The 27423-nt window shown below is 40.5% G+C and overlaps 1 protein-coding gene across 1 annotated transcript in view; it reads left to right on the top strand.

Annotated features, from left to right (window-relative positions):
• LOC309660028 (cell cycle control protein 50C-like) overlaps positions 1–26965 on the top strand; it is a gene marked incomplete at its 3' end in the record, with an annotated part of 31519 nt that extends 4554 nt beyond the window's left edge. The window contains exons 4-9 of the mRNA XM_082460524.1: positions 1837–1947; positions 9015–9116; positions 10400–10487; positions 17398–17538; positions 23300–23509; positions 26775–26965. Coding sequence (XP_082316650.1) covers positions 1837–1947; positions 9015–9116; positions 10400–10487; positions 17398–17538; positions 23300–23509; positions 26775–26965 — 843 coding nt within the window. The remainder of the gene's footprint in view (positions 1–1836; positions 1948–9014; positions 9117–10399; positions 10488–17397; positions 17539–23299; positions 23510–26774) is intronic.
• Positions 26966–27423: the final 458 nt, after the last annotated feature.

Below are 27423 nucleotides of genomic sequence, written 5' to 3'. Positions count from 1 at the left end.
TCTTTTAAGCCACTTCAGATAGGACTGTTTGTAACACTTTGCTTTTATACAGGAAAATCAGAAACCACCCACAGAGGGTGATCCTCTTTTGCACATGGAAGTGTTTTGTTGTAATGGGTGGTTAGATGAAGTGTGTATCCCAGGCCAGTATGGTCAACACACACCTAGTAGAAGAGCTCTGAGCTGGCTTTCCTCTTCTCACTTAGCCCTGGGGCACAACGAGAGAGTGCCCTTTTTGCAGTTTACTTTAAGCAAGAATGATAATTCCTGCCTTTCCAAAATTCTGTGAGGACCAGACTATGATCTTTGCTGTCATTTTAGAGCTATAGGTTTGAGCAGCAAAAGTAGACAGTAGATCAAAGACATCTTTCCCTCGTAAAACGTTGAGAGCTAGAAAGCACCTTGGATATCATCTACTCAAAAATTACTTGATCATGAAAGACATTATTTTCTAATTCGGCGTTGATAGAGCTCTCTCAAGAAGCCATGGAGTAGTGTGTATACGACTAAAATGACCTCACAAATCAATTAATTGCTAGCCAAAATGATGCTGATGAACAAAATGTAGGCCCTGGAAGTTAAGTATTTGACTCAGGATCAGAGACTGGCTGAACTAGCACCCGTTGCCTCAGTCACAGTTCAGTGTGCTGTTGATAGGTCTCAGTTAGATACAGCCCTGTTCTTTAATGCTTTTAAAAAATTAGAATGCAGTGTCACTAACAGGAAAGGCATCAGTATTTTTAAAAATAATAGTTCAAGTCTTGCTGCATACTTAAAGAATGATTTAAGTAAATATAAGCATCTAAGTACAATTAAGTAGCCTTTTGGCTAATCTTTAATTTAGTATTCACACTTTACCTCTTTGACTTCCAAACACCCAGTGGCTTTGCAAGCATTCAAAATTCCTTCTTTCTTTCTTGTTACTCTTCTCTCCCAAAGAATCTAAAATCTCATTGGCAGTTTACCGAAGAGATAGCCAGTCCCTTGCTTCCCTGTTCCTTTCCCATTCCCAGACGTTTCTAATGACTGCTCAACACAGTGAGGAAAAAGCAGAAGCGACCAGCAGCACCTCACAGCCAGCCCTGGGAGCCTGGGATGAGCGTTTCCTGGAGCGGAAGGGAAACGCACAGCCTCGTGGCCTCTCTCTGAGCCCCCCTTCCCCACTCTCCTTCCAGTTCCATCTTCACATAACTGAGTCCTTGAGCCAGAGCTCACAGGATTTGCCCATTCGGGACACACTATCCTTTTTTAAAGAGTCCACTTATACCATTTTGCATAGAATTTAACTTTTAAAAAACAATATCACAACATTTTAAAAACAATTGCTTCACATACATCGATAACTCTACATTTTGGAAACACTTCTTTTTTCTATGTTTGGTCATTTTTAATAACTTCCTCTAGATACCATGTAGAATAATTCACTAGTATAAATATTTTCCATACAATAAAATGGAAAAACAGTGAAGTGACTTTCCCATAACGCTGATTAGACTCAGGCTGCAGGCCCAGTTCTCATGAGTCACTGACTAATATTTTCCTAATGGTAACTTTTTATGATGGAGGCATAAGGCTTCATCACAGCAGGTTACATAAATATGTAGTAGAAACCCTGAACTCCAGGTAAGTGGCAAAATGCAGCTGGGTCCCCAAATGAAAGGCTGTAAGGAGACCCACTCGTCCCACACATCCGCAGAGCTGCCCTTGGTTCATGTCCCAGATAGCGCGCCCTTGACCTAGAAAGCTTGGAGACTTTGATGGACTCAGGACTTTAATTTTAAGATATGTACTCACATCCCTTTTTAATTAATAATTATTATTTTCCCTGCCTGACAGATTAATTACACAGAAAAATGTGCAAATTGTGCAAAACTGCGGGAAAATGCTGCTAATTTTGACAAAGAATGCAACTGCTCTATTCCCTTTTTCCTTCCAGAGACAATGAAGGTAAGTGAGATTCAAGAGCCTTCAATTGGCTATACGCTGCTCTACTCCTATTTAACATGTGGCAGTAAATTCATGATCTCCACCAAATGCTTTCCAAAACTGAAAATACAAGAAATAACGCAGGGTGGGAATGGGGGGGCAGAGATCTTATAAAGTATTGAGTTCATGTGCGACTCTCCCCCCCCACCCCCTTTTTTTTCTTTGGAATTTCATTCTTCTCCTTGTGTCTAAATTTCTGGATTCTTTACCCACCCAACTTTGTAACAATTCTTAACATCAATCAAACAGGTTCTATGCCAAATGTCAACACAGGAGGGGACCATAGAAATCACTGAATCTAACCACTCATTTTACAGTGAGAAGATTAATGGGTTGAGAGGTTAAGTGACTTGGCCAAGGTCACACAGTGAGTTAGTGTCAAAGGTCACACACCTGGGACTCTCCTTGCGTCCTCCCCTCCTAGTCATTCTACACGTGCAGTTGCCTAATCCCTAAGGCGACTCTTGGCCTGGCTGTCAGGCACTGTGAGAAATGCCACAGAAATATTAAGAGACATCCCTGCTTTTGGGCTGATTAAAGTCTCATGTTAGTCCAGGTCCTCTGAGAAGCAGATGCCAAGACAGGATTAGACATGCCAGAGATTTACTGGGGGAACTGCCTGCGAGGGAAAATATGGAGGAAGCTGGAGGAGGCTGGGAGAGCTGTCAGACCTCAACACAGCTCTGACCCCTGGGAAGGAGAGGGAAGCAGAGTAGGAAGGAAGGAGGGACAGAGGGAGAGGAGGGTAGAGAGATGGGGAGGAGAGGAGGGAGGAGGGAAGACAGGTCTTAGACTGCAGAGTATTCTTAAGAAAGTTTCAGCAAGCCCAACAGAGAGTCCTTGCCTCAGTATCCCTATTGCTGAGCCGTTGTCTGGGAGCAGCAATGGGAAGCATGGCCTTGGTGCAAACATAGGATGACCTCAGAGCACAGCAGCCGCGTCCACCCCTCGATTACGCTCCCTGCAGTAGGAGATCAAGAGGCACCTTTTCAGGGCCACCACAGTCTTACTAGGTAGCAAAGACTTAATGAAATGAAAATGTATTTCGGGACTTCCCTGGTGGCGCAGTGGTTAAGAATCCGCCTGCCAATGCAGGGGACACGGGTTCGAGCCCTGGTCCGGGAAGATCCCACATGCCGCGGAGCAACTAAGCCCGTGTGCCACAACTACTGAGCCTGTGCTGTAGAACCATGAGCCACAACTACTGAAGCCCACGAGCCTAGAGCCCGTGCTCCGCAACAAGAGAAGCCACCGCAATGAGAAGCCCACGCACCACAACAAAGAGTAGCCCCTGCTCGCTGCAACTAGAGAAAGCCCGTGCAGCAACAAAGTCACAATGCAGCCAAATAAATAAATTAATAAAAAAAGAAAATGTATTTCCTGAAACTTTTCAAAGGTCCTGTCCTGTCCTCTGGACTCTGCACCTCTCCTCCCGTAGCACCTCCTCCCTAACCTGACCCGTCTCCCCTTCTTCCCCTGCATAGATGACTCTGCATGGGATGTTTCATGTGCAGGCAGGCCTTCTCTTGAGTTTGTCACTGAACATCCCATCCTCAAGGCCCTGCTTCCTCCCTGTACCAGACTCATCGTCATCTCCTGAAAAACCCTCCTTACTTCCCTTTCTGGGAAAGATCCCATCACCAAGACTCAAAATTGTCCTCCTTGACTTTACCCCGCCCACTCCTTTCTCATCCAGACCTCTGATGTGTGACTACTGTTCTGCAATCCCTGTCTCTCCCAACCACTTTCTCACTCCATTTTCTTGGCGTCACCCCAGTTCAGTCCCTCCTGATCTAGTATCACAGCAACCTTAACTGCACATCTAGCCTTTGGCTTCTCCTACTTTTAGCCAGTTGTTATTTGCCAAATCAGTAGACCACACCCTATCCCCCAAAATGTGCCCTCTTTCAGATTACTTTTCAATACCTGAGGCCCAGCCACCTTTTTTCATCTTTATCCTTGCAGGAGACCTTGTACTCCTGCCAAACTGACCAACTTGCTTTTCCATGATGCAACTCTTTATGTTCCTGCTGTTCTTTTGCCTAGAAAGTCTCCCCTCTCACTCCCACCTGTAAGATCTCACTTGTTTTAAGCCACTAATATCCAAACACTTCCTTGAGCCTCCTTTCCACTCATGTCTCCAGCAAGAATTTGCCCACATTTGTATCCTGAGAAGGCTGTTTCAGCTCTTCTTATGGACTTACAATCGCCCATATAATATCCTGTAGACTCATTTCCTCTATTCACAGGAACCTCCCTGAGGAAAGGGACCATGCTTTACATGCCACACCACACAACTACATATCCAGACGTATCTGCACTACATACTCAACCTTCCCCCCTGTTACCACAGGTGAACCACCCATGCTCCCATCTGAAGGCTCACCTCTCCTCTTGTGTGATAGATGCCAGCCTTTCTTGCCTCTATAAGGGCTTAACTCAGCAGTTGTCACCTCTCTATATCATCAAATTTTCTCTCTACTGGATCATTCCCATCAGCACACAAACATATTATTTGACCTATCTTTTAGAAAACAAAAACAAAACACTCTTCTATTCTCCCAAATTTCCCTGCCCGCTATCTGCCTATTTCTTTCCTCCCATTAGCAGGGAATCTCCTCAGAGGAGTCATCTCTCTTGGGTATTTCCAGTTCCTCTCTTCTCATTCACAAAGACCCACCCATGGCCCTAACACTCAGTGACATTGCGGGGTTACCAATGACTTCCTTGTGGATAAATCCAGTGCTCCATCCTCAGTGCTTTGTCACCCACTGGACACAGGCAATCACTCCCTCGTCCTTGACATGCTTTCTTCTCTTGGCTTCCAGGAGACCTTACTCTCTTGGTTTTCCTCCTTGCTCTCTGGCTGCCCTTCTTTTTTTTTTTTTTAATTAATTAATTTATTTTTGGCTGCGTTGGGTCTTCGTTGTTGCTCACGGGCTTTCTCTAGCTGTGGCGAGTGGGGGCTTCTCTTGTTGCGGAGCACGGGCTCTAGGCGTGCGTGCTTCAGTAGTTGTGGCACGTGGGCTCAGTAGTTGTGGCTCGTGGGCTCTAGAGCACAGGCTCAGTAGTTGTGGTACATGGGCTTAGTTGCTCCGTGGCATGTGGGATCTTCCCGGACCAGGGCTCGAACCCATGTCCCCTGCACTGGCAGGCGGATTCTTAAGCACTACGCCACCTGGGAAGTCCCCTGACTGCCCTTCTTTGGTTCCTTTGCTGTTCCTCCTATTTTCCCCAAACTCTTTAGGTGGAGATCTGCAGGGCTTTAGTCATGGCCTTCAGTCTTCATCTCCTCTCCGTATGCACTCACCTCCTTGGAAACAGCATCTACCTCCTAGGTTTAAATGCTATCGATTACCAATGCTCTGTTTTCTATCTCAGCTCAATGTTTCTAAAACTGAACTAATATCCACTTCTTCCCCTTACGTAGTCTACGCCCATCCCCGAAAAAACCCTATTCCACCCACAGACAATCTCAGTTGAAAAGAACTCTGTCCTTCTGGTGCTCAGGCTAAAAGCCCAGGGATCATTCTTGACTCCTTTCGTTCTTTCACACCTTGCATCCAATCCATCCTATTGGTTCTACCTTCAAAATATATCCAGAGTCTGCTCACCTCTGCCCACCTCTGCTGCTACTACCCAGCTCCATGCCACCCTCACATCTCACCTGGATTTCTTCAGTAGCCTCCTATCAGGTCTCCCTGTTGTATCCATGTCTCAATAGAGCAGCCAGAGTGAACGTTTTAAAGTATAAGTCATATCATGTTATTCCTTTGCTCAAAAATCCCTGCAATGGCTTCTCTCTCTACTCAGTGAAAAAGCCTAAGTCCTTACAAGGCCTATGTGATCTGGCTTCTTACTTCCTCCTAACCTCCTCTCTCCATTCTCTTCCCCACCCCCTCTCTGACCACACCGGCCTCCTCATTCCTCAAACAAGTCAGGCATTCTCTTCTTCTCTGTACCTGACATCCACTCGGCTAACTCCCCTGCTGCCTTCAGGTCCTGTTTGGCTCAGCCATCACCTAATCAGGCCTACACTAGCCATCCTATTTCATACTTCATCCTGTCTGCTCACCCCAGCCCTGCACTCCTGATTCTTATTACCTTACTGTAATTTCCATTTTTTCCATGGTACTTATCACCTTCCAACTTACTATATAAATTAACAGTTTATTATATGTATTGTTTATTGTCTGTCTCTCACTATTGTATCCCAAGCACCTATAACTATGCCTGACACCCTGTAGTTGCCCAATTAATGTTTATTGAATGAACATAAGAATCTTTGCTTCCTTCACAGGGGCATAGCACAGTATATTTTACGTGGTAGATGCTTAGAAAATGTTTGCTGAAATTTTAAATGAATGGAAAAAAAGATAAAGTGATAAATTATATTGCTTTATGCTCTAGGAAGCTTTGGTTTTATGTGTCCCTTTCCTATTTCCCCCTTGATCCCAGATGAAAGCATGTTGGCATCAGTAATAATCTGAATACATCTGTATCTCTAATCATTTTTGTGAGTAAGTCTGATGTAAATTATGAGAAAATTACTGAGTTGTACTTGAGTTGTAAGTGATATCTATATAAAGTCCCGGGAGGGAAGATTTATATCTCTGCTCTTTTGTTAAAGGTCAAAATTCTAGTTCTCTACAATTGTGTACTTTCTTGCCTTCCACAACTCACCATGCTGCCCCCACAAAGTAAAAGTTAGTGTTGCTTTTTTTTTTTCTTTAAACATTGAATATTTATTTTCTCACAATTCTAGAAATCAGAAGTCTGAAATCAAGGTGTCAGCAGGATTGGTTCCTTCTTGGGGGGCACAGGGTGCTTAAAATTTTGAAGAAAAAAAATCCAAAAGATAAAACCTTAAAGGGCTTCAAGTTCCCATCTGTCTGTGTTCTTTGAAATCCTAAAGGCAAATAAGTGTTACCAGCTGCTAACCATTCCTTTGAGGCAAAGGCTTTCTCATAAAAATCTAACCAAACTACTCAGGGCAAGCACAGAGCCTTCTGCCCACAAGTTCACACACATTACACACGCTAGATGACAAATCCACGCACGGCTCTCTGCCTTAAACTAGGAATCCTGCACCAAGTACCACGGAAGAAAAGAAACACTATAAAGTGCATTGTGCCTCCAGGACTAATCAAAAAGATGATGGTCTTGGAGGCCTTGTAAGATCTTGGACAAAGAATTATTGAAAAAAGTTTATTAAAACACTTCTGTCTCCAGCATGTGAGTGTTCTCTATTTATTTTGTCATGTTTATATGAGTATATAACTTTGGGTTAGTAGAATGCTCTTTTTAGCTTCCAGGAAAATGTATGGTAAGTTCCATTCCATGGATTTCATATTTTCTGTAGTTATGGGTCATCAGTAGAGGTTCCCTCCTTTGGTGAGGAAATATAATCTGTCATTCCTGCTATGCCTGGCTTGTTCACCTTCACATCCACGCTCTCCGTTTACGATGTTGTAGCCCGCCTCTTAGGGCCCAGCATCTCCCTTTCTCAGTGTTCCAGAGGCTTTTCTCTTACCAGGGACTAAGCTCTTCAGCCTTTGTTGTTTTCTGTAACTGGTCACACCTACCATGACCTTTATTTTCAGCCTAACCTGGGTACCAGCTCCCATCTTCCATACTCATCCTCTTAAAGGTCCTTAGGGTGAGACCAAATTTGCATAGCATAAAAGAATCAGTTGACTCAGGGAACTGTAAAGGAATACTTTTGTATTTCTAGCACTGAACATAGCACCTGACATATGGGAGGCACTTAATAAAATTTAGGCCTTCATATTTTTAGATGCATACCTTCATTATTTTGGAGGTAGGTAGAATATTAATTATAAATAGCTACCTTCGACATTTACATTTGCATCGTATGTGCTGTTAGTAAAATCTGTATCAAGCCCACTTGGAGAAGTTCTAGGGGGCTTCCCTGGTGGCGCAGTGGTTAAGAATCCACCTGCCAACGCAGGGGACACGGGTTTGAGCCATGGTCTGGGAAGATCTCACAAGCCGCGGAGCAGCTAAGCCCGTGCGCCACAACTACTGAGCCTGCGCTCTAGAGCCCACATGCCACAACTACTGAAGCCCAGACTCCTAGAGCCTATGCTCTGCAACAAGACAAGCCACCGCAATGAGAAGGCTGCGCACCGCAACGAAGAGCAGCGCCCGCTCGCCGCAACTAGAGAAAAGCCCTTGTGCAGTAATGAAGACCCAATGCAGCCAAAAATAAATAAATAAATAAAAATTTAAAAAAAAAAAAAAAAAGGAGAAGTTCTAGGGCCTTGGTATTTCACCATGAATGTAGAAGCACAATGGTAGCCTGTGAATGGGCAGCCTCATTCGGCAAAATCCATGAAAAGGCCCATCTCTCATGGCCACAAGGCTGCTTATTGCTAAGGTGAAAACCACCTTTCTTCTAGATCAGTGAACTATTCCATCTTTTTGTCCATAACAAATGGTTCACCATTTCTTAACCAAGTATAATATGCCACAGTACTGTGCTAGATCCTAGTGATAAAAAGACAACACCGGAGCTGGACACCAAGGAGCTGGGCTTATGTCTTTCACATGGGCGATCGTGAACATGCGCCTAAACATGCTCAGTGGCTCCAACTTTAAATTATGTTTCATGGATTTGCTTTGAGACCATGTGAATTTGATGCTTACCACAACCCCTAGGCAAAGCATCTTTCCTAGTATTGCTGGGAAATATTTGTAAAATCAAATTTTATATATTGAGAATACAAAGCCTAGTTATAAAATTTTTTCAAGGCAAGAATGTGGTAGCCCTTACAAAAACATTAAAAATAAGTTATGTAGTCATTTTAATAATTTTGTATAGACCAGGATTTTCCAATACTGATTTTTAAAAATAATTTCTTGGGTTTCTATCTGCTATAAAGAAACTTTCAGTTCACATCAATATTTTCTGGTACTACTTCTTATATTTTAAAACTCTTGTCCATGTTTATTAATATTTCAGTTTATTTTTCTCTCTTCTTACATCTTGCTGTTCTCCTCTACAGGGTAATGTTTATATGTACTACAAATTGTATGGCTTCTATCAGAACCTCTATCGATATATTCTATCCAGAAGTAATAGCCAACTGGTGGGTACAGATGTAAAGGTAAGGCTTTATTTAACTTGGTATAATACTCTTTTTTTTTTTTTTTAAGCCAGATGGATCTTTCAGTCTAAAAGACAGTATGGAAAATAAACTCAAAAGCTAAGTATTTACAAGACAGAAATGCTCATTTCATTCTTGCGTGACCTGAAGGGGCTGAGTATTCAGGATAACTGCTATTGAGAAGGAGCACTTGCCCTCTTCAGAGCAGGAATGTGAATCTTGTCCAATTAGATGTTTATCCTTTCATGCACCGACCATTTTTTTATTTGACAGCATTTTATATTAAAACCAGATACATATTGGACTGCCCAAGTCTTGGTAATAATGAATGTGTCAGAAGGGCAAATCTTCAAGTACCTTTCAACCACAATTCAGGATTTATGTTTCTCTTAATAAAGCTGATGGCATAATGGAGCTGCTTCAAACAGTACAGTTTTTTGCTTCTTTGAATGACTGACACATCAATTAAATTTCAATATTATTTTCTCATACTTAATTTCTGTAGTTATCTTTAAAGTTGCCCATTTTAGTTGATGGATGCACCAACCATTTTGATAGTAACCTTGAGTGACTGGTCTCAGCCTAGCTCACTCTATATCCACCATTGTCCTTTTTTATAACTGGGGGCTTCAATCAGCCTAGTTTAATGAAACTGGGCTCTACTTGATTGAATAAAAGCCTTTGGTTTAATGAATATTCTTTCAGACCTAAGATTACAAAACTTAACTCTTGGTAAATGATATTCAGCATGCTGGCAAGAAAAGCTAGAAGGAAACCTTTTCTATACTGGCATTATATAACAGGGTTAACCAAATGGTTTTTAGCAGCCGCTCTTTTTAAAATGTATTCTTGTAGTTAGGTGGGTGGATTTCCCTGTGATAAGTCATCCAACTGTAGACTCACAATTTATATACTTTTTAGAATATAAGTTACACTCCAATAAGAAAAACCTTTTAAAAATATATTCCACTGTGGGCTTAGTGTGGTATTTAGCACAGCAAGCAAAGTAAAATTTCTTCCTGCAGACATATTTGGTATGCTATGTACTGTTAATGAGGAAAGAAACTACACACACGTGCACGTACACACATACATACCTCCAAAACACAAAAATTTTCTAGTCTAGGTGAGCCAGCAGCCTGGGAACAGCAGGTAGCAGCCCATAATCTCAATGTGTGCCAGTGGATCATCATGGGTTGATTTACACTGCCAGTATTTTCACTTCCAGCATTTTAAGAGATTTTACCAAAAAAACACTTATTCCTGTATCATTTCTCATCCAGGATGTTAGAAACTGTGCTCCATTCAAAACCTCCCACAATGGGATCCCCATCGCTCCTTGTGGTGCTATTGCCAATAGCATGTTCAATGGTAGGTGTCTTTTCCTATCTCCATCATCTTCCCTTTCATGAGTGTGTGACAATCTAAATATCCAGAAGATTACTCCTGCAGCTGAGTGGCAGTTTATTTTTTTTTTAACATCTTTACTGGAGTATAATTGCTTTACAGTGTTGTGTTAGTTTCTGCTGTAAAACAAAGTGAATCAGCTATATGCATCCCCTCCGTCTTACATCTCCCTCCCAACCTCCCTATCCCACCCCTCTAGGTGGTCGCAAAGCACCGAGCTGAACTCCTGTGCCACGCAGCTGCTTCCCACTAGCTATCTATTTTACATTTGGTAGTATATATATGTCAATGCTACTCTCTCACTTTGTCCCAGCTTACCCTTCCCCCTCCCTGTATCCTCAAGTCCATTCTCTAGTAGGTCTGCGTCTTTATTCCCTTCTTGCCCCTAGGTTCTTCGTGACCATTTTTTTTTTTTTTTTTTTTTTTAGATTCCATATATATGTGTTAGCATACGGTATTTGTTTTTCTCTTTCTGACTTACTTCACTCTGTATGAGACTCTAGGTCCATCCAACTCACTACAAATAACTCAATTTCATTTCTATTTATGGCTGAGTAATATTCCATTGTATATATGTTGCACATCTTCTTTATCCATTCATCTCAATGGACACTTAGGTTGCTTCTACGTCCTGGCTATTGTAAATAGTGCTGCAATGAACATTGTGGTACGTGACTCTTTTTGAATTATGGTTTTCTCACGGTATATGCCCAGTAGTGGGAGTGCTGGGTCATATGGTACTTCTATTTTTAGTTTTTTAAGGAACCTCCATACTGTTCTCCATAGTGGCTGTACTGATTTACATTCCCACCAACAGTGCAAGAGGGTCCCTTTTCTCCACACCCTCTCCAGCATTTATTGTTTGTAGATTTTTTGATGATGGCCATTCTGACCGTTGTGAGGTGATACCTCATTGTAGTTTTGATTTGCATTTCTCTAATGATTAGTGATGTTAAGCATCCTTTCATGTGTTTGTTGGCAATCTGTATATCTTCTTTGGAGAAATGTCTGTTTAGGTCTTCTGCCCATTTTTGGATTGGGTTGTTTGGTTTTTTTGATATTAAGCTGCATGAGCTGCTTGTATATTTTGGAGATTAATCCTTTGTCAGTTGCTTTGTTTGCAAATACTTTCTCCCATTCTGAGGGTTGTCTTTTGGTCTTGTTTATGGTTTCCTTTGCTGTTCAAAAGCTTTTAAGTTTCATAGGTTGCATTTGTTTGTTTTTATTTCCATTCCTCTAGGAGGTGGGTCAAAAAGGATCTTGCTGTGATTTATGTCATAGAGTCTTCTGCCTATATTTTCCTCTAAGAGTTTTATAGTGCCTGTCCTTACATTTAGGTCTTTAATCCATTTTGACTTTATTTTTGTGTATGGTGTTAGGGAGTGTTCTAATTTCATTCTTTTACATGTAGCTGTCCAGTTTTCCCAGCACCACTTATTGAAGAGGCTGTCTTTTCTCCATTGTATATTCTTGCCTACTTTATCAAAGATAAGGTGACCCTATGTGCATGGGTTTATCTCTGGGCTTTCTATCCTGTTCCATTGATCTATAGTTCTGTTTTTGTGCCAGTACCATACTGTCTTGATTACTATAGCTTTGTAGTATAGAATGAAGTCTGAGAGCCTGATTCCTCCAGGTCCATTTTTCTTTCTCAAGATTGCTTTGGCTATTAGGGGTCCTTTATGTTTCCATACAAATTTTGAAATTTTTTGTTCTAGTTCTGTGGAAAATGCCATGGGTAGTTTGATAGGGATTGCATTGAATCTGTAGATTGCTTTGGGTAGTAGAGTCATTTTCACAATGTTGATTCTTCCAATCCAAGAACATGGTATATCTCTCCATCTATTTGTATCATCTTTAATTTCTTTCATCAGTGTCTTAGAGTTTTCTGCATACAGGTCTTTTGTCTCCTTAGGTAGGTTTATTCCTAGGTATTTTATTCGTTTTGTTGCAATGGTAAATGGGAGTGTTTCCTTAATTTCCCTTACAGATTTTCCATCCTTAGTGTATAGGAATGCAAGAGATTTCTGTGCCCTAATTTTGTATCCTGCTACTCTACCAAATTCATTGATTAGCTCTAGTAGTTTTCTGGTAGCTTCTTTAGGATTCTCTATGTATAGTATCATGTCACCTGCAAACAGTGACAGTTTTACTCCTTCTTTTCTGATTTGGATTCCTTTTATTTCTTTTTCTTCTCTGATTGCTGTGGCTAACACTTCCAAAACTATGTTGAATAATAGTGGTGAGAGTGGGCAACCTTGTCTTGTTCCTGATCTTAGTGGAAATGGTTTCAGTTTTTCACCATTGAGAATGATGTTGGCTGTGGGTTTGTCATATATGGCCTTTATTATGTTAAGGTAGGTTCCCTCTATGCCCACTTTCTGGAGAGTTTTTATCATAAATCGGTGTTGAATTTTGTCAGAAGCTTTTCCTGCATCTATTGAGATGATCATATGGTTTTCCTTCTTCAATTTGTTAATATGGTGTATCACATTGATTGATTTGTGTATACTGAAGAATCCTTGCATTCCTGGGATAAACCCCACTTGATCATGGTGTATGATCCTTTCAATGTGCTGTTGGATTCTGTTTCCTAGTATTTTTTTGAGGATTTTTGCATCTATGTTCATCAGAGATATTGGCCTGTAGTTTTCTTTTTTTGTGACATCTTTGTCTGGTTTTGGTATCAGGGTGATGGTGGCCACGTAGAATGAGTTTAGGTGTGTTCCTCCCTCTGCTATATTTTGGAAGAGTTTGAGAAGGATAGGTGTTAGCTCTTCTCTAAATGTTTGATAGAATTCGCCTGTGAAACCATCTGGTCCTGGGCTTTTGTTTGTTGGAAGATTTTTAATCACAGTTTCAATTTCAATGCTTGTGATTGGTCTGTTTATATTTTCTATTTCTTCCTGGCTCAGTCCAAGAAGGTTGTGCTTTTCAAAGAATTTGTCCATTTCTTCCAGGTTATCCATTTTAATTGGCATACAGTTGCTTGTAGTAATCTCTCATGATCCTTTGTATTTCTGCAGTGTCACTTGTTACTTCCCCTTTTTCATTTCTAATTCTGTTGATGTGAGTCTTCTCCCTTTTTTTCTTGATGAGTCTGGCTAATGGTTTATCAATTTTGTTTATCTTCTCAAAGAACCAACTTTTAGTTTTATTGATCTTTGCTATTGTTTCCTTCATTTCTTTTTCATTTATTTCTGATCTGATCTTTATGATTTCTTTCCTTATGCTAACATTGGGGTTGTGTGTTTTTTTTTTGTTCTTCTTTCTCTAATTGCTTTAGGTGTAAGGTTAGGTTGTTTATTTGAGATGTTTCTTGTTTCTTGAGGTAGGCTTGTATTGCTCTAAACTTCCCTCTTAGAACTGCTTTTGCTGCATCCCATAGGTTTTGGGTCGTAGTGTTTTCATTGCCATTTGTTTCTAGGTATTTTTTGATTTCCTCTTTGATTTCTTCAGTGATCTCTTGGTTATTTAGTAGTGGATTGTTCAGCCTCCATGTGTTTGTATTTTTCACAGATTTTTTCCTGTAATTGATATATAGTCTCATAACATTGTGGTCAGAAAAGATACTTGACACAATTTCAGTTTTCTTAAATTTACCAAGGCTTCATTTGTGACCCAAGATGTGGTCTGTCCTGGAGAATGTTCCATGAGCACTTGAGAAGACAGTGTATTCTGTTGTTTTTGGATGGAATGTCCTATAAATATCAATTAAATCCATCTTGTTGAATGTGTCATTTAAAGCTTGTGTTTCCTTATATATTTTCATTTTGGATGATCTGTCCATTGGTGAAAGTGGGGTGTTAAAGTCCCCCACTATTATTGTGTTACTGTCAATTTCCCGTTTATGGCTATTAGCATTTGCCTTATGTATTGAGGTGTTCCTATGTTGGGTGCATAAATATTTACAACTGTTATATATTCTTGGATTGATCCCTTGATCAGTATGTAGTGTCCTTCTTTGTCTCTTGTAATAGTCTTTATTTTAAAGTCTATTTTGTCTGATATGAGAATTGCTACTCCAGCTTTCTTTTGATTTCCATTTGCATAGAATATCTTTTTCCATCCCCTCACTTTCAGTCTGTATGTGTCGCTAGGTCTGAAGTGGGTCTCTTGTCAACAGCATATGTACAGGTCTTGTTTTTGTATCGATTCAGCCAATCTATGTCTTTTTGGCTGGAGCATTTAATCCATTTACATTTAAGGTAATTATCAATATGTATGTTCCCATTACCATTTATTAATTGTTTTGGGTTTGTACTTGTAGCCCTTTTCCTTCTCTTGTGTTTCCTGCCTAGATAAGTTCCTTTAGCATTTGTTGTAAAGCTGGTTTTGTGGTGCTGAATTCTCTTAACTTTTGCTTATCTGTAAAGGTTTTAATTTCTCCATCGACTCTGAATGAGATCCTTGCTGGGTAGAGTAATCTTGGTTTTAGGTTTTTTCCTTTCATCACTTTAAATATGTCCTGCCACTCCCTTCTGGCTTGCAGAGTTTCTGCTGAAAGATCAGCTGTTAACCTTATGGGGATTCCCTTGTATGTTATCTGTTGCTTTTCCCTTGTTGCTTTTAATATTTTTTCTTTGTATTTAATTTTTTTTAAAGATTTATTTATTGATTGATTGATTGATTGATTGCTATGTTGGGTCTTCGTTTCTGTGCTAGGGCCTTCTCTAGTTGCGGCAAGCGGGGGCCACTCTTCATCGCGGTGCGCGGGCCTCTCACTGTCGTGGCCTCTCTTGTTGTGGAGCACAGGCTCCAAACGTGCAGGCTCAGCAGTTTTGGCTCACGGGCCTAGTTGCTCCACGGCATGCGGGATCTTCCCAGACCAGGGCACAAACCCGTGTCCCCTGCATTAGCAGGCAGATTCCCAACCACTGCGCCACCAGGGAAGCACTGTATTTAATTTTTGATAGTTTGATTAGTATGTGTCTCAGTGTGTTTCTCTTTGGGGTTATCCTTTATGGTACTCTCTGTGCTTCCTGGACTTGACTGACTATTTCCCTTCCCAGGTTAGGGAGGTTTTCGACTATAATCTCTTCAAATATTTTTTCAGACCCTTTCTTTTTCTCTTCTTCTGGGACCCCTATAATTTGAATGTTGGTGCATTTAATGTTGTCTCAGAAGTCTCTGAGACTGTCCTCAATTCTTTTCATTCTTTTTTCTTTATTCTGCTCCCTGGCAGTCTTTTCCACCATTTTATCTTCCAGCTCACTTATCTGTTCTTCTGCCTCAGTTATTCTGTTATTGATTCCTTCTAGAGTATTTTTAATTTCAGTAATTGTGTTGTTCATCACTCTTTGTTTGCTCTTTAGTTCCTCTAGATCCTTGTTAAATGTTTCTTGTATTTTCTCCATTCTGTTTCCAAGATTTTGGATCATCTTACTATCATTGCTCTGAATTCTTTTTCAAGTAGGTTGCCTATTTCATCTTCATTTATTTGGTCTTGTAGGTTTTTACCTTGCTCCTTTGTCTGTAACGTATTTTTTTGTCTTTTCTTTTTTTTTTTTTTTTTTTTTTGATGGGTGGTGCTGTATTCCTGTCTTACTGGTTGTTTGGCCTGAGACATCCAGCACTGGAGTCTGCAGGCAGTTGGATAGAGCTGGGTCTTGGTGCTGAGATGAGGACCTCTGGGAGGTCTCACTCCGATTGATATTCCCTGGGGTCTGAGGTTCTCTGTTAGTCCAGCAGTTTGGACTCGGAGCTCCCACCACAGGAGCTCGTTGTCCAACCTCTGGCCTGGGAACCAAGATCCCGCAAGCTTCGTGGTGCAGTTAAAAAAAAAAAAAAAAAAAAGGAAGAAAGAAAGAAAAAAAAGAGCAGTACAATATCAAAGAATAGAAAACAAAATAAAATTAGAAAGATAAAAAATATATTAGGAAAAATAAAACTATAATTGAAACAATTGCAACAAGGTAAAATAAAACCACACCAGAAAAAAGAAAAAAAAGGGGGGGGGGGACAAGCCAAAAGGAGAGATCACTAACAAATTATAAAGAATAAAATAAAATTAGAAAAGTAAAACATTTATTAGGAAAAATAAAAATATAAAAGGATCAACAACAGTGAATCACCAAGGTAAAACAGAACCCCAATCTGAAAGAGGAAAAAAGAAAAGAAAAGAAAAAAAAAAGCCTTGGCTATGGGGGCGGAGCTTAGGCGGGGTGGAACTTAGGCAGGGGCGGAGTTTAGGGTGGGGCGGAACCTAGGCGGGAGGGGGGGTGACGTTCAAGCGTGGGGCAGGGCCTCTGCTTAGGACCTGCGGGAAGGGGCAGCTGCAGCACATGGAAAGGAGGGTCTCTGGAGTGTGGCGTTCCGGAGTTCGGAGGTAGGGCCCTGGGTGGGGGTGTAGAGGTGAGGCTTTGGCTCTGCGCTGCAGGAGGGAGGCTCCAAGAGCAGAGGATTAGGCCCAGGAGCCCAGTAGGCTCCCGGGTGCCTAAGTGGACAGGGAAAGTGCTGGCCACATTCCTTTCCGTTCCTTTGCGCTCCTCCCCCACTGTCTCCCCCAGGGTCTCCCCCATCGCTGCTGGACCCCTAACCGTGGGTGGGTCCCGCTGGGTGTAGGATGAGTGGCAGTTTTTAAAGTACTGTTTGTATACATTATCCACTGATTTATGATATTTCATTTGCAAATAAGTTCTCCCTTACCAGAGATTTGTAGTTAGGAAACATGAGTCAAATGGAGTCTAAGAGTATTTTTCAATAATTGGGGCCTTAGCAAGAAAAAGAATAGTCTTCTGATTCCAGCATCTATGCCATGTAGGCATGTGGAGAGTCTACTCAAACCCTGCTTTTTCAGCTGTGTCTGGTTGTGCACTTCCAAGTGTGGCAAAATGCTTACTTGAATCTAACACAGTTTTTAATTTCCCTACAGACACCATTATTCTTTCTTACAACCTTAATTCATCTATCCATATCAAAGTACCAATGATAAGGAGTGGAATTACATGGTGGACAGACAAGTATGTCAAGTTTCAGAATCCAAGTTTCCAAAATCTTTCTAGCGCATTTGCAGGTAAGATCCATACATTAGCTCAATATTCTCCTCTCTTTATAGAAACTTCGGTTTTGATGTGTGGGGGCATGTTTATGATTCCGCCTTGTTTACTTCTTTGCTGACCACCTTTTGGTTATAATATTTCCTACCTGTGGGCACCTCCATCACATACCTGTCAGAAACATGAAATGATTGGTACCCCAGTTCCTTCTAGTTTACCATTAGGAAAAGGCAATGTTTTAAGAAACTTGTTCCTTCATCTATAATTATGTGATCTTTAATTTACTGTTCAAACTGGTGTACTTTTGAGAGTGAAAGGGGTCCCTAGAATAACTAAAGTTATATATTAATTTGAAAGTTTTATTTATTGATCAATAAATTAGCATTACCATATTGATGGGCATATAAAAGAATTCTATTACAAACTATTTTAAAAATGCAATTATTTCAAAGATTAAAATATATCTGTGTACATTAAACCAACTTAAAAAATACTTTAAGTATTATGTAAATGCTAAAAGATAATATAAACAGAATAATTATTCTGGATACAGAGTCACACACTTTAATCAGTTTCTTGGCCATATCTGTCTTCATTTCATGTGCCTGGATTTTTCTAATGAAAAATTTGGGTTTTTGTATTTTTAAAAATATTTTGTTAAAATATTTTAAATTTTTTCACAAAATTGTCTGCACTCTTTTTTTGAAGTGCATTTTGTGGTTAATCAGTTTCAGATTGTTGCACCTTTAATTGATTCTTCTCTTTTGACCATAACTTTTTTTTAACTGAGAAAATATCTAGGACTTCCCTGGTGGTGCAGTGGTTAAGAATCCACCTGCCAGTGCAAGGGACACAGGTTCTATCCCTGGTCTGGGAGGATCCCACTCGCCTCGGAGCGGCTAGGCCCATGCGCCACAACTACTGAGCCTGCGCTCTAGAGCCCGCAAGCCACAACTACTGAGCCCGTGTGCTGCAACTGCTGAGGCCCACACGCCTGGAGCCCAAATATTTTTATAGGCAAGGTCTTTTTTTGACTTCACAATTTTTCTATCTATGATTTTTTTGAATATTTTACTAAACTTAGATGCTATGAAATCTTAGATTCCCTGGATATCATTTAATTCTCATCGAGAAGAAAATTTTATCCAATTAAAATAGGAGCTCCATCAAAATAGTTTTCACATAAATTGAGATATTTCAAAACACAATTATAGAATTTAAAAATTAAATCTTGTACACGTTTTGAACTCTCATTATATAATATGTTCAATTGTTCCCTTGCTTTTATAGGGGTAAATTTCAATATCTTCTTGTTTGCAAACTTGATTTTCAATAATTACAATTAACTATATCCTCAAAAACTAAGGTTTGTGGCATTCCATGTGTAGAATACTTTGTCTAAAACTTTACAACTATTTTGAATAAAATTCCACAAAAACTTAGAGGGCTTATTTACCAAGAAAAAGTTCAGGATCATTGTAGGACATATCATTTGATATAGAAAACAGTTCTTTGAAGGCTCAAACATTTCTAAAATTTTGATTGATGATGTGTAGCAAGGACAGACCACATGTATTCTCATGCTGAAGCATTTCTTTAACATCTTTGTCATTGTAAAAATTTTGCAGTTCATTTCCTCTGTGAATATATGAAAATATTTAAATTTGCACAACTACAGCTGTTTTTTTGATTAACAAAATATTGTAGCTTGTTTGGATACAGTTGTTAATTATATATGTTTCACAATGAATTTTAAGCCCATTTCTCCATAAATTTCTCAATTTACTAAGAAAATTATCTTTACTCTGATGTTGTGCTCCACCAAATTTGCATTTATGTTATCACTATAAATCCAAAATATTTGCACTTGATTGTTGAATTTTTTAACTGAATTTATAGTAATATTTATAATCATGTCAATTTTATCTTCCAATATTGAATATTGAAGAGCTTTGCCTTGATTCCATGAAGAATCAAATAAAAAAAAAATCAAACCAATGTATTCAGATGGATGAATACATCTGAAGACATTGATTTAAAACTGCTTTCATTTAACTGTTTACAAGGTTCTTTTTGTGCTCATAGAGCCAAAACATTAAAGTTTTCCTTTGATTATAAAAAAAAAAAATTAGTAAAAAAGTGAAACTAGAAGGAAACTCATTTGATATAAATGAAAAGTCATGCTCACATAATGGTATAGAAGTGGACTTTCTGTAGCTCCTTGAGGTAAAGCACTGTCTTTGAATACACTCTTTTTTTTTCCCACATCTTTATTGGAGTGTAATTGCTTTTAGAAATAAGTGCAAACTTTTGAAGTAGATTCTGATGTTCTTCAGCGATTTATGTCTTTTGATTTTTCCCATGGTCATTGACTCATGACAGTTCCCATGGTGGGGGGTATATGTCAACCAACACTGCAAGTATCACATTCATCAACTTTCTTAAAAAAACTGTGCTTAATTTTTCATTAAACATGTATGTTCCTTGTTTTAGCTCTTCACAGCCAAAAGGATTTACTAGCAAATAAAAAACCAAACAATAAGGTAGTTATATTTTTACACCATATAATAAATAACACTGTTGCAAGAGAGTTCAAACTACTCTCAGCAACACTGCTCAGCATCTGTTTTTCACACTACGTCTTGTGCCTATAACATAATCTGTAATATCCCACATTTCCCACCAACCCCACTGACTTGCAGCCTGGCAGCTCCACATGTCTCACAGGCCAAAACAGAGTCTGTGGCCTAACGGGCTGTACTGTCAAACTGTGGCAGGAGTCACAGGGATATGTTATGTTTTGCTATGAAGGGCCACTGGTTACCTTTCATTAATTAAAGTAAGCACTCTGTTCACTGTACATGGGTATCTCTCACTACTAGCTAAGGCCATGGCTGAAAGGATGAAATTATATGTACATTATTTGCTTGGGATAAGTGCTAAATCAGATGAGATAATGGACAACAGACATAAACTGGGACTGTCTTAGGCAAACTGGCATGTATGGTCACTGTATCTGTAATTAAATTCCCAGTTTTTGAAAGGAACTTGGCAATATGCTATTGTTTTGTCTTACCATAACCACAAGCATATAACACAAAGCATTCTTGGCTTTCTCTTATCTCCTACTCCTACTCTTTCTTACTTCTATTGTAAGAGTTACCATGTTTTATTTTAATTATCTATTTGAATACTTGTCATCCCCACGTTAGTATGTGAACTCCTTGAGGAAAGGGATTAGATCTCATGCTATATCCCTGGTGCTTGATATAAGTGAGCAATCAAGAAATACTTATTGTTGAGTGAATGGATGAATACCAAGGACCCAGCTGAACCTGGAAAATGAGAGAAGTTGATGCTTCTTACACCGTGCTTCTCATACTCTCTGGAGACATGAGATGGGGTAGGATTAGGGGTTGATACGGAAAGGCATGCTTGAACCTGCATTTTTCACTCCCTGGGTGACTTGGATATCACTGGCCTATAGGACACATTGACTTGAGGCACGAGCTCTGGCTGAAGTAGAGAGAGGGTAAGGTCCACATGCAGGTACCAAAGGCAATTTTGATTTCGATCAATATTCTTCTAGCAATAGCGATCGAATCCTTGGGAAGGGCCAACATCGCCACAGTTTTTGGAGAGAAAGTTTCTCCAGCAAAGGATTATTTCCAGAGGAAGTATAAGTATACCAACATACTTCAGATTAATCCAACCAAACTTAGCACATGCTTTTATAAGCACTACAGCCCATGCTTAGAAAATAAGACTGGGTTTCTTTTAGGAGAAAATAGTCAGTGGTCAGAGGTGAGAAAGAATGGTTTCCTACAAATAGTAGAACCAGTTTTATGGAAGTAAAAAGTTCACTGGACAACTTCCTCTTGTTGACTATTTTAAAATTCAAAATGCTGTTTATTATCAGCTTCTGTCAGCTTTCACTGGAATCGCTCATCCCTTTATCAAGCATTGATTGAACACCTACCATGTGCCAGGCACTGGACTAAATGCCAGTGAAAAAACGATGAGGAAGACACTGAACTCAAGAGTCTGCTGTTGAGTGGGAGAGACAGGCATGCCCAGGGCGGTAAAGTCGGAAGTATGAGGATGAGAGTAAACTCAACAGACTTTACCTGGTGTTCCCAGCATTCCTACAGCACAGCACCCAGACCTACCAGGCTTCCTGGCTTTAGAACAGGTTTGCAACACCTCTGTTCTCCACCTTCTCCCTTCTACAAGTTCTTCTTCCTTGCTTCCAACTTTGAGCTTTTAGGTACAGGTCTGCAGGGAATATCCATGCAACACGATCTTCATGCACTTCCATAATCATTTCCTTAGAATATAGTCCTAGAAGGAGAATTTATGGGCCAAAATGGATGCAAAATATATTCAATCTTTTTTTCTTTTAATATTTATTTATTTATTTATTTTGGCTGTGCCGGATCTTAGTTGTGGCACGCAGGATCTTCATTGTGGCATGCGGGCTCTTCATTGCAGCATGCGGACTCCTTAGTTGTGGCATGTGAACTCTTAGTTGTGGCGTGCATGAGAGATCTAGTTCCCTGACCAGGGATCGAACCCAGGCCCCCTGCATTGGCAGGGCGGAGTCTTACCCACTGGACCACCAGGGAAGTCCTCAATCTTTTGCTGCATGTTCCTAGATTGCCAAAAATGTGGTTAATCCACACATCTATCTGCTCTGTACAAGAGTTCCCATTTCCAGTGCCTCATCAATGGTTGTCATTCTTTTTTTCTTTAAATATAAACCCAGTTTTAGGTGAAATGGTATCTTGTTTTAATTTGCTTTCTTTACATTACTAATGATGTTATAGAAAATAGACATTCCCTATGATGCTATCACTGAATACCACCACTATTATCATTCTGCTGTACCTATTTTTTCAATGCTTTATTATATATTTTATATATTTGAATACATAATATACATATGATATTCTGCTTTTTTTAACCCTATGACAGTATCATCAGCATTTCCCCCCACATTTCCTTAGAGTCCTTATAACCATTATTATTATTATTATTATTAATTTATTTATTTTTGGCTGCTTTGGGTCTTCGTTGCTGCACATGGGCTTTCTCTAGCTGTGGCGAGCAGGGTCTACTCTTCATTGTGGTGCGTGGGCTTCTCGTTGCAGTGGCTTCTCTTGTGGAGCACGGGCTCTAGGTGTGCGGGCTTCAGTAGTTGCAGCACGCAGGCTCAGTAGTTGTGGCTCACGGCTCTAGAGCGCAGGCTCAGTAGTTGTGATGCACGGGCTTAGTTGCTCTGCAGCATGTGGGATCTTCCCGGACCAGGGCTTGAACCCGTGTCCCCTGCATTGGCAGGCGGATTCTTAACCACTGCGCCACCAGGGTAGCGCATAACCATTATTTTATTTTATTTTTTTTAAACATCTTTATTGGAGTATAATTGCTTTACAATGGTGTGTTAGTTTCTGTTCTATAACAAAGTGAATCAGTCATACATATACATATGTTCCCACATCTCCTCCCTCCTGCATCTCCCTCCCTCCCACCCTCCCCATCCCACCCCCCCAAGGCGGTCACAAAGCACAGAGCTGATCTCCCTGCGCTATGCGGCATAACCATTATTTTTAATGGTTGTATACTCAGGTAGCTTACACACACATACTTTTTAAAAAAATTTTGTAATTTCGATTCCTCTTTCCTCAAGAATACAGAAGTTGTTTCAATTTCTACATTTTAAGAAAAACTAAAGGTGGTAAATGATTTTACTCAGCCACATCCATTGTTAACTTTCCACAGGAACCACAAAGCCTCCGAACTGGCCTAAGCCTGTCTATGAACTAGATGAAGAGGATCCAGGAAACAATGGCTTCATCAATGACGACTTCATTGTGTGGATGAGGACAGCCGCATTTCCCACTTTCAAAAAACTGTACCGCCGACTCCATCGAATAGAGCATTTTACTGAAGGCTTGCCTGCTGGTAGTTATAGTTTCAACATAACCTACAGTATCCTTTTATTCCAGTTTTCTTTCTGGGGATGAAGGAAAATCAGTGTCCATCTGGATACTAGTTGTTGAACTATTTCATTCTATACCTTTCTATTCACCAATCGAATCTATATATGTGTAAAAGAAATACATATTTATCTTTTTTTTAAAGATTATTATTTTTTTAAATTTTATTTACTTATTTATTTATTTATGGCTGTGTTGAGTCTTCATTTCTGTGCGAGGGCTCTCTCTAGTTGCGGCAAGTGGGGGCCACTCTTCATCGCGGTGCACGGGCCTCTCACTATTGCGGCCTCTCTTGTTGCAGAGCACAGGCTCCAGACGCGCAGGCTCAGTAGTTGTGGCTCACGGGCCCAGTTGCTCCGCGGCATGTGGGATCTTCCCAGACCAGGGCTCGAACCCGTGTCCCCTGCATTGGCAGGCAGACTCTCAACCACTGTGCCACCAGGGAAGCCCAATACATATTTATCTTATAGGCAGTACTGTCACTCCATCACCATATAGTTTGCCTCCACTTTATATATAATTAAATGTGTGTTGTTGGTTTTTTAAAGGAACAACAGTCAATAGCAGTATCAGTTAAGTAGGTATGGATACGGAGGGAAGCGCTATTTCTGTCCCTGAAGAAAGATGTAACACTGATGTAACACTGGGCCTAGAGATCTAAAACAATGAGGAGAAGCCTGCCATATAGGATGGGATGACATGGAGGACCCTGGAAATAAAGAGAGAGAGTTTTACTAAGAAGTAAATTTGGAATATGGACTAAAAACAATGAAAACAGAGAGATTGTAGAACCTTTTATTTTAGGCAAAAGTAGCATAGACCAAGGGAGCCCTGGATTCAAGGGCAGGTTCCGTTCATCCAACCCACATGAGCCATGCTACAAGCTCTGCAGTGAGGATGCTGTGTTCTTCCTCTATTAGGTACGAAGCCAGCTAGCAGGAGCCAGTGCTTTGGTTATGGACATACGGTCCACATCAGGAGACATACTTTAATATGAGATTCTGAAATGTTTTCACTTAATTTAAAAATATAAATGTAACTCTTGACTTAAGAACAAAAAGGACTTAACTTCAAAATGACACCAAACACTATCTTTTAAAAATTATATATCTAAACACAATTTATACTAACTCTGGTCCTCAGACTTAGTTTTCAAGTCCCTTTCTGATTCTCCCCGAGGCAGAATTCTCTCGGAGGCAGGTCTTTCCAGGACTTGTGCACAGCTTTGAGACATCAGCCTGATTAGGCATCAGCAACCCCGTAGCATCTCAGGGCTACCGGCTGGGAGTTTTTCATGGGACCCCCAGCAGGCTAGAGGATCTGAACACCAAACTGTCTACCTCCTTTGTTTCTTTACCTCTCAGGGAGCTTGACTGAGAGATCTTGGGTCAGTGAATAACAACGTGTGTTTCAGTTCAACGCTCCATCTTTTCTTCTTTTCTGTCCTGGAGCAAAGCGCAAATGTCTCCACTCTGACAGGGGAGTGGGGACGTTCCTTGGGCAGAGATACCCCCACTGATGTGACACCATCTCTACCTCTCAAATTACTGCCTCCTTTTGTTTACTGACCAGGAGTATGGTTTGCCTTCAGCCATTACTTTAGCATGGTCCCTAATTCTAGTCTATGAAAAGGAAAACCAGAAATTGCTCTGTCTTGTACGGCATTGTATGTACAGATCAAAGAGTAAGCCATAGAATATTACCTTCTGAATAGGATTTCAACCCCTCTCTCTCCCTCCTAGAAAATTTGAAAGTTGCTTGGCAATAGTCTCTCAAGTTGGACCTTCTGTTCCCATCAACTTTTTCTGTGATTGCCCTTACAAGTAAAGCAGTTATGGTAGCAATCAAGACACAGGACAAAAGCCCATCGTGTACTGCTGCCCTCATAATGCATTACAGTGAGTTTAGGGTTGAGGAGAAGACAGAGTCCATGCTCCGAACAAAGGAGACACTATTTCTCTGCTTGCAACATGCCTTCCTTGGGCATCTTCATTCACAGTCATATTTTAATGCTGATAACTCTCAAATCTAAATCTTTAGCAAAAAACCTCAGTCCAGAGCTTGAGTCCTGTGCTTACACCACCTGTGTTGAACCCTAGTGTGAGTATTACCCATCCAGCCTCACAGCCTGGCTAATATGCAAGGAGAACTAAGCCTGAGCTGCAGAAAATGCTACCACTTCTAAGGGAGAAAAGACCCGCTGTGTGAGGAAAAGACCCTCTTAAAGGAACAGTCAGGCAGCCGAGTTGAGATGGCGCCCAAGGACCTGGTGACAGTGAGGAATTCTGTTGGAAAAGAAAGAGAACTAGCTTTCCTAACAAGTTTGTGCCTTTAAATAGTATGTTGCCAAGTGATTTGAGGCCTTTTAAGAGCTTTGCTGGGAAATGCAGTTGCTATGAGAAGCCTTTATTTGTTTATTAGTTTGGTTTACAAAAGGCACCAGATGTTTAAAAACCTCAGGCCACATGCATGATCAAAATGACATCATTCAAATGCTAACGATAGCAGAGCCACTTCAAACACTTTCTCCCCAGCAGTGAGGGATGCTGGCCATTTCAAAACCCAAATGAATGCACCACCTTTAGTTTTCCCACCAAAAACGTTTTGCCATCTATCTCACTACTTTTTTTGCTCTTCACTCCTCTTGAAGAATTTTCCATGAGGTAGGAATTCAGACCTTAGCCTATGAAGGACTTTAGCCTACCCTGGGTATCCTGATCCTTAAATGCAAATTTAGGTTTGCTGCAAAACCTATCTGTAGTCTTTTCATTTCCTTGGGTTTAGAAATTAACTATATTTGTTCACTAGTGAGTTGTCTGTAAGTCTTTCAGATCTATCTGTGTCAGAATTTCTTTCATAGATTACAACTATATAGAGGGAAGACTTGTTTTTACTTAATTTCATTCCAGCAAAATACAACATACTGCTTGGTAAAGATTAGACTATATGAAATTGAATAGTCAACCATTTTTTACCAACAAAACTAGCAGTATTATATGGTTCAGGACTTCCCTGGCAGTCCAGTGGTTAGACCTCCATGCTCTCACTGCACGTTCGATCCCTGGTCAGGGAACTAAGATCCCATGTGATGAAAAGCACAGCCAAAATAAATAAATAAATAAGTGTGTGTGTGTGTGTGTGTGTGTATATATATATATATATATATGTATATATAGTTCAACCTAATGTACTTAGGATATGTAGTGGTAGAGCTGAGAAGTGCTAAGACAGATCCTTAACAGGTTTTCTTTTCTTAGACTTTCCTGTAAACAGGTTCCGAGGAGAAAAAGCAGTTGTTCTTTCCACCCTGACATGGAGTGGAGGCAGTAGCCTTTTCTTAGGTCTCGCCTACGTGGTGACAGGAGCTGTGACCTGGTTAGCCTTCTTTTCCATGTTGGCAGTTCACTTGAGGCTGAAAGAAAGGAAAATGTTCTTCCTCCAGCAGTAAAGTCAGACTTTAAAAAGAAGAGCGGAAGGGCTTCCCTGGTGGCGCAGTGGTTGAGAATCTGCCTGCTAATGCAGGGGACACGGGTTCGAGCCCTGGTCTGGGAAGATCCCACATGCCGCGGAGCAGCTGGGCCCATGAGCCACAATTACTGAGCCTGCGCGTCTGGAGCCTGTGCTCCGCAACAAGAGAGGCCACGATAGTGAGAGGCCCGCGCACCGCGATGAAGAGTGGCCCCCACTTGCCTCAACTAGAGAAAGCCCTTGCACAGAAACGAAGACCCAACACAGCCATAAATAAATAAATAAAAATTTAAAAAAAAAAAAAAAAAAAGAAGAGCGGAAAACACAGAAATGGACGGTGAAGTAATACAGCCAAAGATCTCAAAATGACTGGGATATTTCATCAAGGGGAACTGGATTGACTGACCAAGTTCAATCCCAGATAGATAAATAATGAGA

This window comes from Balaenoptera physalus (assembly GCF_965194825.1).
Source record: "Balaenoptera physalus genome assembly, chromosome: 4".
Classification (NCBI taxonomy): Eukaryota; Metazoa; Chordata; class Mammalia; order Artiodactyla; family Balaenopteridae; genus Balaenoptera; species Balaenoptera physalus.
This window is presented reverse-complemented; position numbering and strand designations above follow the sequence as displayed.